This window comes from Megachile rotundata, chromosome 8 (assembly GCF_050947335.1).
Source record: "Megachile rotundata isolate GNS110a chromosome 8, iyMegRotu1, whole genome shotgun sequence".
In the NCBI taxonomy this organism is placed as follows: Eukaryota; Metazoa; Arthropoda; class Insecta; order Hymenoptera; family Megachilidae; genus Megachile; species Megachile rotundata.
In genome coordinates this window covers 16,859,272-16,878,285 of record NC_134990.1, presented here as the reverse complement: position 1 = coordinate 16,878,285, position 19,014 = coordinate 16,859,272, and the positions used below count along the sequence as shown (strand labels likewise).

General features: G+C 44.5%; 1 protein-coding gene across 1 annotated transcript; it reads right to left on the bottom strand.

Moving 5' to 3' along the window:
* Positions 1–7,780: 7,780 nt before the first annotated feature.
* On the bottom strand, positions 7,781–18,826 carry LOC100883282 (growth/differentiation factor 8). The gene is made up of 3 exons (XM_012284026.2): positions 18,132–18,826; positions 9,955–10,567; positions 7,781–9,498 (listed from the first exon to the last, which is right to left on the bottom strand). The coding sequence occupies exons 1-3, from the start codon at positions 18,502–18,504 to the stop codon at positions 9,279–9,281; spliced, it is 1,206 nt and encodes a 401-aa protein (XP_012139416.1). The 5' UTR covers positions 18,505–18,826; the 3' UTR covers positions 7,781–9,278.
* Positions 18,827–19,014: the final 188 nt, after the last annotated feature.

The window sequence follows — 19,014 nt, the reverse complement described above, 5'->3', positions numbered from 1 at the left end:
CCAAGGTTTCTATCTCCTTTCCTTACTTTCTTCTAGAATCTTTCGTTTCCTTGTCGTAATCTTTCCTAAAATCTTTCCTCGGCTTCTTTCTCTTCTCTGCGTCTCGCACGCACACACGTACCGGCGCTCCACCCCTCTGTTATCTGCTCCTTCTTACGCATCGAGGTTAGTCAAACGCTCGTAATCGAACCCAGCGAAATCTATTCCTCCGAGGTCGTTTAAACTAAGACTTAACGAGCTAACCCGGGTGTAAAAGGCTCCTCTGACTCGGCCCCGCACCGACATCGGTAACCTTGAATACAGGATCGAAAAGAGAGAAACGAAAAAGGAGAAGCAATGTTCGTTATACGACCAGATAGAAAGGGGGAACCGCCTTCTTGGGTGGTTACAGGTTCCGCGGTCTCAACCTGGATCGCTTCTTTTAGTCTCGTTTCTTTCGTCGACTTCTTACCTACCGCAAAACGGCGGCAAATTTCGAAGGTGACCGTGCTCCGAAAACGTGGAGCGCTAACTCTATCGACCGTCGCCTCTAATTGCGAGCCGTTTTATTATCGCGTGCGCAAAGGGGTGCGATCGATTCAGCCTCGAAAGCAAATGCAGCCTGCTTTATCCACGACGAAACCGGGGTTTCTGCCTTATCGAACGTCGAGGCGATCCTGAAGGATCACAATCGGTCGATGGTCAGAGATTCGCAGAAGTTTCGCGGGACGATTTTTCGATCTTGTTGATCAGACGTTTTAACGTGGGTTGTTTATCGTTGAATCGAGAAAGATCACGGCCACAACGGTGACACAGCTATAGACGAGAATCGAGTGGGGAGAACGAGACGAGACGAAGACGCGATCGAGACGAGTCGCGAGCTGGTTCGTGACGCGCGTCTGGGAGCATGCGAATTAGATTGATCTATCATTGTCTTGTCTGGCCGTCGTCTCGACCGTTGATCGCAAGCGAGGCAAATATTATCTTCCTAGAACTGCCGATCGTATTTGCTGTCCAGACGCTATCGTGTGGAAAGAACGCGCTCGAAAAAGGAATAAGTTCGGGACAGTTTGATCGAACGCGGATGTGCGTGCAGTCGGCGTCGGCGGCGTCGACGATCACGAATCGGGGGAAAATTATAGGTACTCCTCTTTCGATGCTATCCGTCTTCTGCTTCCGGGAATTTCGCGGCATAAATAGGCAAGTTGGTCTGCGTCGAGCCGGACGGGGCTGGTTACGACTCGGGCTAGGGAGAAAACGAGAAATAACGAGGAATATTCGGCACTCCACGATTTATGCACCCCTTCGAGACGAAAAAACGGGATTCCGAGCTGCACGAAAGCCTTTCGTATCCTCCTGCCTTTTTTACCGTGCACGCGCTGCACGATTGATCGATATCGGTCCGTCACGCGTCGACGTTTCCTTCTTGTCCGATTAAACTTTGATCCACCGGGGTTCCCTCGAATCGCCACGGCACATTAAAACGGTTACAATGTCGCAGGAATTACAATTGCTAAGGCTGCATTTCGCGAAACTCTCAAATTTTCATTCCTTTTTCTGTTTTATTTATTGTACGCATTTTGGTTAAATAGAAAAATTCTGTGAAATATTGTTCTGCTGTTTTATTAGATACTTAATAACACATCTGACATAATTACTAAAATCGGACGACGTCAGTGTAACATTATATTAATCATAGAGTATTATTCATAAAAATATTTTCAATACAAAATTTTGCAGTTTAGTGCACCCTCACTGACGCGTCTTTTTCAAGCTTGAACAACGTTCCTATCTCGATGAAAATTTTGTAATAAAATATTGTCTTTGCATCCTACATTTTCGACCAATTATAACAAATGAAACTGTGGATTAAACTGATCACTGTCTTTTTTAATAAATTCCCTGAAGTGTAAGGCTCAAGCCATGTATGCAGTCCTTTAAGGAAAAAGTATCATAATGAACTTTAAATTTCGAAACAAGATTTCTCATAATGATATAAAGTAAAATTTCTACTTCCTCTTTGTTCAATTCTCACTTAGATATTTGTTGTATTCTGTAGAGTATTGCATCTATTTTTTCTCTTCTATCAGTTAATTGCATTATACGCTATATTAAACCAGTGTAATAAGTAGTGTAACAACTTGGAAATAAAGAATTTTGGAATTTGATAATTTATAAAATTTGAGGGTGAAGAAATTCCAGAATCCAATAATCTAAGAATGAAAGAGTTGAGAAATTTGAAGGAGGAACTTAAAAATTGTCGAGTTTACCTGCATTTTCGAAAGAAGCCCCGCAAAGCTTCGCAACAAAGACAAAGCTTCGCGACAAGCGATCAACAAAAATATATCACAAATATCATAAATAAAACATAAATATATAGTATAACATATACGATAATATATAAAATATAGTAATAAATATAAAAAACGCAATGAAATGTAACGAAAAGAAAAGATATCGAAGAGGGTAATAAGCAAAGCAGCCTCGGAGGGCGTCCGCGGTATCGGAAACGGTCGACTCTGCAGTAATACGCGAACGGAGGTTCGAATAGGAGGTAACAAGTAAGAAAATAAGAAAGAGGAGTGCCTTCGAATAAGGCCTAGAGTATAGAGGAATATCGGAACGATCCCGGGCGACATTCGGGTTTCGGTCGTTTGGGTGGCTGCCTGCCCGTGTTACCCGATGCCCCCTTCACCTTCACTGCACATATAAGGGCTGCGAGTCCCACGCACGAACCAGCGAAAAAACTGCATACGCATACGATAACGGGGGTGCGTGCCTGAGGGCTATCCTTATGGGGCTTGGGGAGGCCATACAACACTTTAGTAACCCCGTAATACCTCCCCTTTCAGGCAGCCAGGTAGCCTCCGAGTATAAAGTAGCCAGCCACTGCGCCTCCTCTCTCTTGGCCCGTGTATACCGAGATTAAAAGGCTGCTGAGGGACTCGCGTCGAAAGGGATGCCGGTATCTCGCACGGATATGTGACTATTTATCGAGTGCTCGGAGGTCCCTCTATTGTTCCATCGAAACGACGTTAGAATTTTCAGACGATCTCGATCGTAGTCGAGTGTCACTCGGCTTTCTCCATCGAGGACCGTAAGGATTGCGCTTACCCCGCTTCGCCTCGCTTCGCCCCGCCTCGCCTCGCCCCGCTACGCCTCGCCTCGTCTCGACCCGACTCGCTTCGACTCGTTTTACCTTCGCTTCGCCTCGTCTCGAGACTCGAATCGAGTCGACTCGACTCGTTCCGGTGCCGTCGAATGCGCTTCGTCGCTTTCGTACAAGCTCGCGAAACGCCAGCAAATCGAGAACGCTACTCCACTTTCTATCGATCGAGATGGATCGCGAGGACTCGTTTCTTCGCACTCCACGGAGCTTCGATTGACCGATCGATCGAGTCCGAGGTGCGAAACAGAAATTTCGCGCGGAGCTAAGAGCGCTAGAAATACGTGGCGTAATTCAAGTGCATTTTCTCCTTCGAGAAAATAGAATTCGAACTTTTTCGTTCGTGGTTGAGAAACATCCCCTTTTATCGTTGGGACGCATCCCTCGCGTCGCGCGATGCTGCGCTCCTTCGGTGCTTCAACCCTTAGCGAAAAGTCGCAAGGTTGACGTACCCTGACGCTGAAGAGAAGGCCCCACTTCATCCGAGACTCTAGAACAACGAACCCCAAGCTTCTCCTGCCAGAACCTCGAGTATCCTTCTCCGAATACGTATCGCGTATCGCGTATCGCGTTCCTTCGGAGTTTGCTTCGACTTTAAACTTTAAAGCCTTTATTCCAACTTCGACTTTGGCATGGTCTTCATCCTCCTTCTATCTTTTATCGATTACGTCGCCTTTCAACTCTCTTAAAATGCAAATTTAATAACGCGGTTTCTTAAGTCATTAAACGAATCGTAAAACGTAAGTAGGCAACTGCCATTGGCATGTAATTACCACTTCAACGTTATTCGCGTCAAAAATTGATAAGGTGAAATCGTTTATCATCATCGGGGTAGCCCAACGAAAATGAAACGATCTTGTAACGACGCTTCCTCGAAATTAACGATCTAAACGCGAACGCTACCCTCAAAGACAATCGCCGCTTGTTCCGAGCGCGAAATTATTAACACACGGTCTCGTCCGGTACACTCGAGTGCAACGGAGGCTTCTTCGAACTTTGTCGATCTTTTAATTCACAAATTTTTTTCTATACAAATTTCTCTGACTTCAGAATTCTCAGCCTCAAATTAGGTTTCTTCATTTTTCGACTATCTAGAGATACGAATCTGAAGTCTTCAAATATCTGTGCTTAAAAAGTCTGACATCCCAAACTTGAAGATAAATTCCAACGTAGTGTTCTTCAAACTTTGGCAATTTTTTAATTTGTGAATTTACAAATTTTTTTTTGTACTCATTAATTTCTGAGGCTTCAAAAAATTCTAATCCTCTATCCTCGAATTAGATTTATAAATTTTTAGACTATCTTGACATCCAAGTACTGATGTCATCAAATGTCTGTGCTTAAAAATTCTGACATCCCAAACTCGAAGATATACAAACACTAATGTAGACTTCTTCGAACTCTGTCAATTTTTTAATTTATAAACTTACAAATTAATTTCTGTGACTTCAAAAATTCTGATTAGGTTCCTAAATTTCTATACTGTATCTCTAGATCCTAAAATCTCAAGGTCCACAAATATCTACGTTCAGAAAATCTCATGTCCCAAACTTGAAGATCCACAAACTCCAACGACATAAAAATGAAAAATCGAATGTAATGAAATTGAACAAAACTGAATGTAAAGAAATTGAACAAAATTGAATATAACGAAATTGAACAAAATTGAATATAATGAAACAGAACAAAATTGACCGTAAAATTGCTAGAGTCCAAAATACATAAACCACCAAGTCCAAAATATCTGAAATTCCTACGTGTAGAAATTTTCAAGATAACTGAATATTCGAGTGAAATAAAAATGAAGGACGTCCCCCTGATTGCGATATTATTTCCCCCAGGGAAGCCAGATTTGTTCACGACTGTACATGCCGTCTACTCGGCTTGATGGCCAGGCAACTGGCATCAAAGCCTCTTTGCCACCGTCCGAATGCACGACTTCGACTCCGATTAGCATGATCGCGTCTTGAAAGCAATCTGCCGTCGCCACCTCGGCGATTATATCATCTTTTCGTCCGATCGAATTCTTTCTCGGTCAAAGCCGATAGATCGAATCTGTCGCGATGTTGACCGGAATAGATACGCAATCGAAACGTTTAGTTTTAAGCATTGGTTGCCGTCGCGTCGACGGTATTTTCTTGTTTCCGTTTCGGCGAAAGGGGAGCAGTAACCCGACCGTCGGCAAGGACGAGTGCTCGGCGGCGGCGGCAGCGAAGAAAAACAATAAAACGAGAATTGGCACGTCTGGCGAAACAGTTGACTGCCGTAAAGTCAACTGGTTGACTTGTCCACTTGTGCATCCAAGATCGCGTTACGAACATGCATATCTCGCTTTGTTCTCGGGGACCAATGCAGAGCCGATCGCCTCTTTCACAAATAAAATAAGAAATCGGGAAAAGCCAGGATGTTGTTGTTCGTTTTTCGGTAAACACCGATAACGTGGCCCACGAAACAAAGCGGCCGATACCGCTTTCAAACACGTAGCGCAATGGATAAACCGGGCGAAAGATAGAAGCGTAGGAAACAATATTTGGAGATACACGAATCTGCGCCACCGTTTAGTCGACGGAAAATTACGATCGTTTCTCAACCGATATTGTTTGTTACGTTTCGCGCTAATAACTCGTACGAAGAAAGCTCCTTCTATATTGGGTCAGCGAGCGTGGTAATAATAAAAAGAAGATAAAAAAGGCACGCGGTTACTTTCTCGAGAGAGATCTCGTTCTCTTTGACCGCGGAAACGCTCCTTACAATTTGTCTAATATAGGAAAATCAGGAAAATTATTAGATTTAGTCTGTCTATTCCGTGATGCGTTAAACGCAATGTCTCTTCGGCTAAACCTTGACTGTCAGGACAACGTCATGGCCCTTGACGACATTATCCTTTAGCCCCAAACTTTCCCTAGCAACCAGGAAAGCACTCTGATAAATTACATATGGCCTACTCTTGCCATTCACATTTAAATTTTTAACATACAGGAAAAATCAGGAAAATGACCGAAAAGGTAAATTGTAAAATTATACAAAGATTTTAGCAATTCTGAGACGTGTTACCACAGTCAGCAAAAGAATACCTCTTTGGCAAAACTTTGCCCTTGACACCAACGTCACCATAGCCCTTGAGTATTCATCCTTTAGCCCCAAACTTTCCCTAGCAACCAGGAAAGCACTCTGATAAATTACATATGGCCTACTCTTGCCATTCACATTTAAATTTTTAACATACAGGAAAAATCAGGAAAATGACCGAAGAGGTAAATTGTAAAATTATACAAAGATTCAAGCAATTCTGAGACGTGTAAAACCTTGCCCTTGACACCAACGTCACCATATCCCTTGGCGACTATGATCCTAATAAGATCCTAATAATTATCCTTTATAAAGCACTATATAAACTATATAAGCTACATAAACTCTTTCCTAGCAATTAGTTTTCTCCAAGTTTTCCGATTCTTGAAGTCGAATGTCAGAGGTTAAGAATTGGCAATAAAATGTCTTGAGCGTCCTAAGCGAAAGGTAAACGATTGGAGTCATCGATACGTAAATTGCGTTGCAATTTCCCTCGGTTGTTATCAACTTTTACGAACAATTTACTTACATACCTACATAGTTACGTCGGCGTTTATTTTCTGTGGCAGCACGCGCGCGCTGAAGGCCATTCCCTGTCGTTCGCGCGGTTAGCGCGAAACTCAGCTTCGGATTCGTCGACAAAATTTATCGATGCATTACCTCGAAAATACGAGTTGCGTCCTTGCGATGATTCGGAGCAGGCTTGTTAATTACGATAACCCTTTGCACTCGAAGGTAATTTGACTGTTTACAAACAGCAACTTTAAAAAGTTAAATGAATTTTCTTGAGGTTATTTCTGTACTAATAATTTCCACTTGTTTATTTCGCTATGTTTATCACGCGTGTCATGTTATAGAATCAGTTAAAAATGCTTATTTAAAATTATTGTATTAACCCTTTGCACTCCACAATTTCTTCCTTAATTTACTAAATAGATCAAGAAAGGGGTTCCCAATAAAATGTATTGCAACAGGGTGGAGTATGTAACAACTATATTTTTCTTTTATTACAAGTAGTATATAAACGATAATATACACGTTCGATATTTATCTGAATTATTTATGAGATCCAATGTCGAGCCACATTCGACATAGCAGTGCAAAGGGTTAAATATAATGGTGAGTCACCTCGAAGGGTTAAAATGAAAGGAAAATGATCTGTGTACAAACCGTAGATGTCCGAAAGCACGCGAATAAGGCACCTTTGCAACTGTTTCGAGGAAACGTTAAAAATTCGCAACAAATAATCGGTCATACTCGAGCTCTGACCCGAGATAAAAGCGTGGACACAAAAAACCGATTGTTCGAATATTTGGTGAATTTGGTGATTCTGCTTGCTTGCGAAATTCTGGAAAGTTAAACTTACCGAAAATGAGCGAAACAATAATCGTCTCGTGGGCCGAAAGTTTATCGCGGTGAATGGCCGGCGTGACTCTTACCGTGATTAATCGCGAGCAGCAGAGAAGAAAGGAAACATTCGATTAAACGTTAATCGAGACCGATTAAAATATCCGTGCGCTAATAAACATAAACGAAAATTCTACGAAGGAATAAATCGACACACCATTCATCGAAAAAACCATTTATTTCAGCGAATAAATATCCTATGAATACTCTCTACCTAGGAAGTACACGTTTTATGCGCGCGCCCGTACGTGTGTATGTGTATGTGTGTTTGTGTGTGTGGATGCATGCATGTGTATGCGCACGTGCGCGCCACTCGCGCGCTAGCGTATACGTGTACGTATATGTACGTATAAGTATGCAATATTCGCCGCCCTTGGATACTGGAAGTACACAATTTCGTTATTTTTTTTTTGTGTTTTTTAATTATAGGTACGTTGAAAAAACAAACGGAAGGAAAGGACGTACAAATTTTCACGAGATTTTCAAACGAAAACATCGCTTTCGGATCGTGAAATTTTGCGAGGAAAAGGAATAAAAAGACGTTTGCGTCTCCATAAAGGTTACGATAGATTCTCAACACGTACGAAGAGAGAGAGAGAGAGACTCGGAAAGCTTATAAACAATGGTATGCTCATCCGATCGGCGTTACACAGAGCCAAGCAGCTAGATATCACAACGACACTACCATAATTTACCGAATCGCGGCTGGAGAACAACCTTATTCTTTCTAAAGAGTACTTTCGCGTGAAAAATGTTAGTCCGAACGTATCGGACGGTGACACCTTCGGGTAATATTTTGCGATGCTAATCGCCGATTCGATACACTTAAAGATACGCGTTTTACAAGTGAAATCCTCGCGATTCTCTCGGTGGAGATTCGCGAAGATCGGTTGGAAAGCTTGGTATTTACACGGAGCCTCGCTGTCCTAAAATCCTTAAAAGACAGAGATAAAGTACTCGCGTACTATCGTCGAGAAAAAACGGAAATGGAGCGCAAAGACGGGAAGGGGAAGAAAAGAAAAAAAATAACGATTCACTGTACACCGAGATCTCGTAGCCAACGCGTTTCCACCGATCAGCAACGACTACCAAAATCGTTTCGTATTCTCGCGTCGAATGCGCGAGGGAACATCGCGATAAAACGTTTGCTTCGGTTTCGCGCGACTCGTAAAAATTCTAACTCGGTAAAAGATCGATTGTCGAAAACGGTATCCGAGAAACTCGATGCGATAGGTTCCCATATAAAAAATAGGTTGTTTCGCGGTCGTTCTCATAGATCAGGTGCAAACGCATCGACGTCTTAATAATAATACCGTGACTCTAGGAACTATCCGCCTTATCATGGACCTATAGACTTTCAAAATGTCTTGCTAATATTACTAGGCGGAAGAATGGACGCTCCAAACTTCCGATCATTGTCCTTTCGCGTCGTTGCCGACCGTTGTGCCGGTGAATGCAAGTTCGCACACTCGAGACACCCGAAACAAGGCACTGTTTAGTCCATCGAACCGTCGAGGATCGCGCAACGACACCGATCGAGCAGCGCTCTTAAAAAAATAAGGAAAACGATAGAAAGAAAAGCACGATCGAAGATAGCTCCTTCCTCGGCTTCTTCGGTGTCTTCCTCGGCGTCGCTATTCTCGAACCGAAAGGTGGACTATGAGCATCCGCATCTCTCGACGACCATGCCCGGCAACCGCGAGAAGACGATCTGATACTCGTTGTCGAAGTACAGCATCGTGATCTCCGACAGTTTCCTCGGGGCGCAGCATGGACCAGAGTTGTTCGGTGGCTCCGCCAGGCTGACGATGTGGGTGTTTGGATACGCTGGCAGAAAGGCCATCGGACAATCGCCCGAACAGTAATTGGCGTCGTACCTGGGGTACAAAATCGCAACGCGTTTACCTTCGTCGTTAGACAAAACTCACACGAAATTTCATACAAGATGGAGGATGCTAAATGGAAGATGGAGGATGATGGACTAAAGCAAAGTTGGTCTTAGATCTTCGTGCATTAGTTTTCATGAAGTTTCGTTTCAAGAAACAAAGATATTTCAAGATCAACCCTGGAGGACGCTAACAATACTATGATGGACTAAAGCAATATAGTTGGTCACAGCAATCTGTCTGTCTGAACTCTTAGATCTTAGGTCGTGCATTAGATACTTTTCATGAAGCTTCATTTCAAGAAATAAAGATATTTCAAAATCAACCCTGGAGGACGCTAACAATACTATGATAGACTAAAGCAATATAGTTGGTCACAGCGAACTGTCGTTAGGTCGTGTTTCATGAAGTTTCATTTGAAGAAACAAAGAAAATAAAGGAACTTACTTCTTGGGTGCGATGATCCAATCCCATCCAAACTTCTCAAAGTCCACAGTGAGCTTGTAGCGACAGCACCTGGTCTCTTGGCTGGCCTCGTCGCAATTGAGTCCTACGTTCCTCTTGATCCTGGCGCCCCTTCTCGAGTCGAGTTCTTGCGTCTGTACTTCTAGGTACGGCGCGTACTCGGCCGCAGGGTTAGTCTCGACCAGTTTCGAGTTTCTACGATGATTGCCACCGGGTCCGGATATCTTGAGCGCCACCCCCAGATTGTCTCTCGGGTGTTTGAACCACTCGGCCACCATTCTCCTGAGCTCGATCGTTACCCAGTTACCTTTGCGACCGATGGGTCGAGGATGTTTGGTGGTCAAGGGTGGTCCCAGGGAGGGTCCTCCGGTTTCGGTGCCGCCGCGAACGATCCTCTGCAAGGTGATCGTGACGGGACCCTCGTCCTCGGCGCTCTCCGCGTCCTCCACCGGTTCGTCCGCGTCCTCGGAGCCGTCCTCCGTGCCCCATATCCACAGAGACAACTCCGCCCTGGTGACGCGGTGCTGCACCACTTTGTCGGAGAATTTAAAGTAAAGCACGTCCAGGCTGCCCTTCGAGTGCCTTAGCCTCTGATCTGGAAAGCGGAGGATTCGTTGAAAAATGATGGAGAAGAAACGATGACGGATGGGACGATCGATACCGAACAAGGTTCCGTGATCGAGGAGATTGTCAATAAATCAAGAACAACCGGAGAAGTAACCGCGAGTTTCTTGCCGCTGACAAGTACGAAGACCTTTGCGAGCGCGCACGTGCGTCCATTTGCCCCGGGAACACCGCGGCGTCGGTGTTCCGCGAAAGACGTTAGTCGTCGATGCAACGGAAACCGTGATACGCGGAAAAGAGAAAAAAAAGGTGGGACGAGTTTATGCGGGGAACGTTAGCCGCGACTCTATTCGGGTCATCGCTCGTCGAGACCGCTTCCATGAAGGGTAAAGTAACCTTAAATCGTACCGTTACGTCCGACTACGTTTTTCTCTGGACGATCAATCGGTGACCTTCTCGATACGCTGTCTTCTAACCCGGACTCGTCGTATTCGAGTTAGCTTCCCTTTTTCGTCGCGGTAGTTTTCCCGAAAATGGTAATTCTCAGATTGGAACCCTCAAAGATGACATCGTCGTTGCACCGTAACGGCGGCTAATTGCCGTGCGCGATGTTACGGGGAAGACTCGTTTAATTATTACGGCCGACGCGGCGGGAGATCGTTCGTTCGAGTAGCAGCATCGTTATCGTTATCGGTATCATTATCGCTGTCACTGTCATGCACCGCGTCGCGCGTACGTCTAATTTCCGGCGACATCCCGAGATAATTGCTTATCGGTAATTCCCCTTCCTCTGGCGGTCGCCTCTATTTTCGATCCGCATTTTCTATTCTCTTCGCGTCCCATCGGATTTCCACGTTTCACGCTCTGTCACGGAGTCGAGCAATTACCGTTGCCGGTAATCCGTCCACCCAGCCAAGCCCCTCTTTAAATCGATTTATCGCCGGTAATTGCCGTTCGGAATATCGCGTCCCGTTTGCCTTTCTCTCTGCCACGCAACCACCTCCTGACATCCGCGTCTTTCTCCGAGGACTTCGAACTTAATTTACCATATCTTCCCGATCGGATTTTAATCGATTCGCTGCAATTCGCTATCCAACAATCTGTTTCGACACGGGTTTAACCCCTTGCTATATTTTGACGAGTCTGACTCGTACCTCAACCCTGATCTATTTTACTCAAATTTTTAATACGCTTCAATTTGCAGTTCAAGTCAATTTGCATCAACGATTGAATAATAACATGTTAAAATAAAATTTCAATTTTTTTGTCTATTTTAATGTTATAGTTTAATTGGACAGTTCTGACTGACGCACCTGACAAATAAGTAATAGTACAAGGGGTTAATACGCTTCAATTTGGAGTCCAATTATAATTCGCATAGTCAACGATTGAATAATAAGATATTGACATAACATTTCAATTCTTTTGTCTGTTTTAACACTAAAACTGTCAAATGACTGCACCACAAGTTTCTTATTATAAGCTACATATTTTGTTAAAGTTACATTTCTTGAAATCAGAATTGATTTTCAAGATAAAGAATAAATGTGTACTAATTTATGTTTCATCGGTTGTTTATTTATTTTTAACTTCATTTTCAGTTTCGAATTAATTCCGGTAGGTTTAGTTAACATATGGCTGTAGTTAGACGGTTAATATTGTAGCTGAAGTTAGACAGTTTTGACTGACGCAGCTAACAAATAAATGATAGTGCAAGGGGTTAATCGCGAGGATGATCAGAGGGAGAAAACGGCGTTTTACTCTCGTTTTCACCGGCGGTTCTTCTTTGTCGTTTAGGGACGATGAGTCAGGCGCGTCGAAAAGCGGTGGATGGAAAGAGTGGCCAGACAGAAGGATGGCAATTTTATTTTCGTCCAGACCCGACTACCGGCCGTCTGGCGCAAACGAGATTAAAACTACGTTTAACGCCGCGCCCAGGGAATCACCGATTCCCGGCAAAAAGAGGGGCAAAAGTGGTGGAATTCGGAGGGAAACGAGTCGGGACAACGATACCCTTGTCCGGAGACTTTGATCGGCTCGAGAAGCGACGTAACGCGCGCGCGAATTTTACCGCTCCTAACGGACGCGAATAAACGCGTAGAGCGAGCAGCGGCGGAGGAAGAAAGAGGCGAAAGGATGCGAGAAAGAAAAAAGAGAAAGAAAATACGCGGTACGAAACAGAGAGAGGGAGACACGGCGACGGGGAAAGAGGAGGAGAGACAACAAAGCTAAAGCACCAAGTACACCGTGCTTCGAAGCTTGAGATAAATATAGTTTTAGCGAACGGAGGTCACTCGCATTGCTCGACTATACTACCAAAACGTTTTCTTACGCCTTAGACGCTTTCGTACAGGGGTACCTGGTACACGTGTTCGAGAATTCGAAAAAGAACACCGACGGCGACAGGAATTTTCTTGGGAGACTTTTGCGAATTCGCCATGAAATACGAGAAAGGGAAAGCGAATCGAACGAGTGGAAATGATGGAAAACAACGGTGATACCGCGGTGTCGTGGCCCTGCCTATAAATAAACGAAGAAATAATTGATACCGCACGACCTCCGTTCCCCTCGTCGCGCGCGCCTATCCTCGATGCACTTTTCACCGCTATCGTTCGGTTCTTTCGCTCTTCGGCACGGTCAGCCGTCGTCCTAAGGGCGACGACGTTTAAAAATATCGCGCGACGAATCGTCTAGCGACGGCTCGGTGCTCGATGCGATCAAACTTGTCTGCTAGAAATTTAAGATGGTTCCGACGCTCAAGTTCAAAAGTGCACGACAAAGTAAACACTACGTTATCCGCAATTTTCATCTTTCACATAACTTCTAATATTGATACGCACATACTCTATAACAATAAGCAATAACAGAATCAGCAACATTTGTTCTTTTTTTTAGAGTAATTCTATAACCTTATTGCCTTTTCTGCGAATTTATCTTGTGATTAAAAATGTACCTCGAATTTGTACACAATGTTATGTTCTCTTACGCTGTTCAAATATCGTGCCTTGCATTTAATTGAAGTTTCAAGAAATTTTATGAATAAAGTCAAAGCTAAATTTGATAACTAAAAAAAATCATGGTTATCAAGATATATAGATGGTTTGATGTAATGAACGATACCAGCCTTGAATTAAATCGAATTTTCAAGAAATTTCCTAAATAAACTCTAAACTTTTGATAACTACACAAAATCATAGTCATCAAGCCATGTAGATGGTTTTAACGATGTGCACCTCTGTAAGAACTCGGATAGTAAAAGACTCATAGACAAAGTAGTAAATGAAATGTAAAGTATGAAAAAGAGAGGGTAAACTGTATTGTGTATAGGGGTTGATCTCCGAACGAGAATCTCGTTTTATTTTTGCGGTTTCTCTCCGTGTAAAATGAATAAAAAAAAAGCATTCGTAGAAAGCGAGAATCGCATGGGCTCGCGTGATTCCCGTGACGCATCGAACGATCGTCGGTTCGTTTCGTGCGGTTCGTTTCGCGTGAACGTTCGGATCCGAGTGGTTGCCAACAGCCAGTAAAATGAACGAAACCGCGGTTTCCGCGCGGCACACGAACGACACGATCGTTACGACACCGAATATGACGCGATCGAGGATCTACGATCGACGATAACCGGGAAAATTCGTCACGTATCTGCGAGGAGTTATCGCGTTTCCGGTAAGCGAAAGGGGTGCCGAGATCGGGCCGAAGGGACCGCGTTCACGGTAAAACCGGACGTAAAAACTGCCGCCCCCGAGTAATTTGCATCGCGTGACGAAGCCGCCTTGCAATTGCGACTGCACTTCGACAGCATAACGGCGTAACTCGATAAAATTCGCATTTGGGTCACGCGCCTTCCCTCTCTTCCATACTCTCAACCTCCCTCGCCTTACGAATCCCCGACTCTCGCCCCGTAATCTTAACTTCCCTTGCTTCCTTCCTTCCTTTCTTTCGCTCGTCGAAAAGGCCCTAGCGTACCTGGCTAAAGTATCGCGTGCGTTCGGGCACCCCTTTTCAAACACCGCTAGGACAGGGGATAGAAGGAACGCGCGGAAACGCCTCTTCTCTCGTTTCATCGATCGTTCTCTCTCTCTCCCCACCCTGTAAAGAAACAAGTATCGTACAACGCGAATCGAAAAGGGGAGCGAAGAAACCGCGACCGTTCGGACGCTTCCGATATCGAAGATTCGGTAACGAAACGAGGGTTCCCGTTGCGAGATGAAATGAGAATCCGCGTAAGGTAGCGGTAACGCGACACCGTTTGGCGCCGATCTAATATTGTAAGCACGCGTCTAACCAACGAGATAATACCCATCGAATTGTTATGTAACCCTAGTAGTCCTTAAACGCGAGCAGCAATAGCGTTGCAACGTAACACCGATATTCGCCGCGCGTTAATACCTGCGAGCCTGCGAGAGAGCCGGGAACACGACAAACTGGTTCTCCGGATCGACGATACCGCCCGATCGATTCGATGATACCGCTCGCGTATCGAACTAGATCCTCGATCAAGTACGAAATATACGCTCGCAGTTTCGCATCGTAGCACCTCGTCGCGAATCTGTTACCTGAACTCCGATCCGCTCCACGCGATAAACGAGATGCTAACCGATAAACAGACGAAATAGATAACAGAAGGGTCCTCCGTTCGAGCGAATTGAGAATCACTGATAGTATGGCGCCTGTCTCCGATGCTGACCGCAGTTCCACCGTCCCTGCTGTTATTATACGACGACTAATAGATCCGTGTTCGAGTATACCGATCGAAATTAATGTCACCGAGATAGACGTTTAAAGATAGAAACACCTCGTGTGAGTTATTATCGCGCGAAATTACACGACACATTCTTAGTGACGTTGCCGATCGGAATAGCAAAATATACAGGAATGCGACGCTTCGGTAACATCGGTAAAATGTGGACACCATTCAAATAGCCTCGGTATTTCGGGAACGATCGTGAGAGGACTTGACGATTATTTCCGCATAAACGGTTCGGAGAAACGCGTGATAGACCGAAAACGGTTTCGGCGGACCATCGAGTTTAACGCGATAACGAGCGATGGGCCTGACCTAGGCTATACACCGACCGTGACCTTACCAACGGAGCAGCCTGGTTCACCGTTCCCAAGTACCGCTGGAAATTCGTACGAACGTGACGAATCGTAACCTCGTCATTCGAAATTCCGCGCAAAAATACGAAACCGCCGTCAGCAACTCCGATTATTTCTTGCGAGATGCACCTCCGAGCCCATAGCCCCTTTCATTCATACAAATGTATCAGAAAAATTCAATGTAATACATGTATCAGAAAAATTGAATATACATATGTATCAGAAAAATTAAACATACAGATGTATCAGAAAAATTAAATATAATACAAAAGTATCAGAAAAATTAAATATACAAATGTATCAGAAAAATTGAATATAATACATGTATCAGAAAAATTAAATATACAAATGTATCAGAAAAATTCAATGTAATACATGTATCAGAATAATTAAATATGCAGATGTATCAGAAAAATTAAATATACAAATGTATCAGAAAAATGAAATATAATACATGTATCAGAAAAATGAAATATACAAATGTATCAGAAAAATGAAATTCTCAATATCTAACCTAATAAAAAAGAAAATGAATATGGAAAAAAAGTGTAATTGCAAAAATGAAAGAGAATCGGCGCGGAAATGCAAAGAAAGAAAACTGGGTGAAAGAGAAGGAATGTGGTCCGAAGCAGAAAAAGAAGCGAACGGGGAATTCGAAGCATAGGAAGAGAAGGGGAGTGGTGGTAGGTGAAGGAGAAGAGGAAAGAAAGACGAAAAAGATTGCACGAGCGAATACCAGAGATGATCCTGCAACTTCAGACGTTGGGCGATATAGGTCGCCCTAGGCGATAACCCTCTACTATATTCGTGGTTCCCTTGGTAGAAATTGTAGCTTCCTTACCTTACAATAGAATATACTTATATCGGTTATTTATTTTTGCACTGAACTTGTCCGCTAATCTTCGCGATAACTTAACTTTCGAAACTTAGTCGCTTTTAGCCGTCGTTATCTCGGGTGTTATAAATCGAGCGTCGAATCGACTTATAGGTATGCTTCATCGAATTGTGGTTTAAACTCGAGAATTAACCCCTTCCCATTTATTTATCAGCCAAGACTATTCAGGGCTGTAACATTAAAACGAACAAAGAAAATTTTCTGAGTATTTTATATTCAGATCCTTGATAATGCAACTTATGGTTGAACCTAAATTTCAAAGTCGAGTATTCAAAGTTTGAGTAAGATTTGAGGTGTAAATGCGTCACGAGTGATACTCAAAGCACGGGAAGAGGTTAAGAATACCGTAACGCGAAACGAAAGGAGAAATTTCCGTGGAAGATCGTCCGCTAACGAAAAATGGCTCCTTAACTGATAACGATTTCTATAGAGAAATTTAACGAGTGCCCCCTATAATTACGCGGATACCGCGAGAGTAATAAAGCGTCGATAAGTATCGTCGATCACGCGATCGGCCGTTCGATGAAAGAATCTGTCGCGAGGCTTGTCAAACGATGCTCGTAGATAAACGGAATATTAAATGTAAGGTTATTTGCGAAATTACCGGGTTCGATCGGTTCTATCGGATAGTTGATTTTCCTCGGTAACGAGCCCTTCATTTTGTTCGGATCCGAGATGACTTAAACACGGGTTACCGGCGCAACGTGACTATTACGGGGTCGTTTACGTTGAAAGCGTCGAAGATAAAATAGCCCCGAGATCGTAACTCCTGGCTAACAACATTTTAGCTTCTTTGGCTGATGCAGATTCCTGTAACCGAGTGCAAAATAGTTGCGTTTTTGCGATTCCGAAACGATTCGATCGAAGTTTTTCGAGAACGGTGCCCTGTTGCACGGAGCAATTACGCTCTCGAGACGCTAGGTGATCCGATAATAAGGGCCATTATCGTTGCTTCGCGACTAACTAGTCGAAGCCTGAAGGCAAGATCGAATTTCAAATCGATGCCCGCAGGAAGCCTGAAATACCTTTCGGCCCCCGACGAAAAGGTACGAATTTGCTACGATCGAGATTCTTCCTTCGTACGTCGAGCGAAACCTTGTTATCGGTCTCGTCGGTTAACTGCCGTCGATGGAGACAAAGTCACGAACGCGTTATATAATTATCGTTTCAATTTAATCGTACGTTCGTTTGCAACCGAGTGCGTATCAATTGAAACGACAATGTTGCAAACTGCGGTGTAACGAGCATGTCGAGCTTGCACGGGTGGTAAAGGTTAATTCGGTTGGCGTTGCCAAGGAAAAACACGGCAGCTGCAACGTAAGAGGTTTTATCGTCGGGACGATCGTTATTCGTAAACGCGCTCGCGACTCGGAAGAGGTATTTCGTTGCCGCGACGACGCGATACAAACGCGACATCGCGGGAAAATCGACGCGGTCGCGTCTCCTGCCAACTAATTTTCGATCCGGCGCGAAAACGCTTGCTAGAAAGAGAAAGAGGGAGAAGGGGAATGTGAGAGAGCGTGTATGAGAAAGAGAGAGAAAGAGAGAGAGAGAGAGAGAGAGAGAGAGAGAGAGTAAAGGGTAATTATCGAAAACTTACGAGGTTGCGCCAGAGCAAATACGCTCTCCGTCTTGGCAGCGTATTCGTCGATCTCCTCGTGGTGGGTGATACCGGGCTCGAGGGGCTGCGGTTGATCGGCCTGCATCCCGTACATGTCCATCAGCTTGGAAATCGGTGGAATTCTCGGCAAAGCTCTGCCCGTCATATTCGGTGCTTGTTTCAAGCCAAGCTTGTTCAGTATCTGTTCTTTGATGGCTTCGAGGCTGAGTGCTCTGATCTCCTCGTGCATCCTGCAAGTGTTACAGGTGTTACCGGCCATCACCAGATATCTGACGCGGGCTCTCTCGATGCCGGGAGCATCGAAGGCACCGAGAAGGAACAGCGAGAATAGTAGTAGCGCCCTCCTGACCATCTTGCTCAAGGTCACCCTTTAGTCGGATCAGTTACGATGGGCCTTCCTCGCCGAACCAACTATCAGATACTCGACTTCATGGTTCTTACGCCTTGCCAATTTTTTCTCCGTTCGTTTCCTCGCTGCGAAGGTCGCGCCTATTTTGCCTCCGTCCTCTTCTTTCGCTTCCACCTTTGCCTCTCCTTCTTCTTCTACTTCCACTTGTACTCGTTCGATTTTTTTTTTATCTCGCACGGATTAGAAATTCGTACGCTTCGCTTGCTTTTACTTCCTCTTCTTTTTCCTCCACCTCCGCCACCGTTACCACCACCGCCACCGTCACCGCCACCGCCACCGCCACCGCCACCACCACCGCCACCGCCACTACCACCACCTCCACCACCACCAACACCACCACCCCCACCACCCCCACCACCACCGCCCCCACCTCCACCTCCACCTTTACCTCCTCTTCCTTTTCCTCTTCCTCTTCCACTTCCACTTCCTTAACTCTTTCCTTATCCTTCTCCT

Excerpts from the sequence above, each read along its gene's own strand:
- LOC100883282 (XM_012284026.2), bottom strand. The coding sequence starts at position 18,504 with ATGGTCAGGAGGGCGCTACTACTATTCTCGCTGTTCCTTCTCGGTGCC. Across the intron at positions 10,568-18,131 it reads ATTTGCTCTGGCGCAACCTC|ATCAGAGGCTAAGGCACTCG; the intron begins GTAAGTTTTCGA and ends TCCGCTTTCCAG. Across the intron at positions 9,499-9,954 it reads TGGATCATCGCACCCAAGAA|GTACGACGCCAATTACTGTT; the intron begins GTAAGTTCCTTT and ends TTTGTACCCCAG.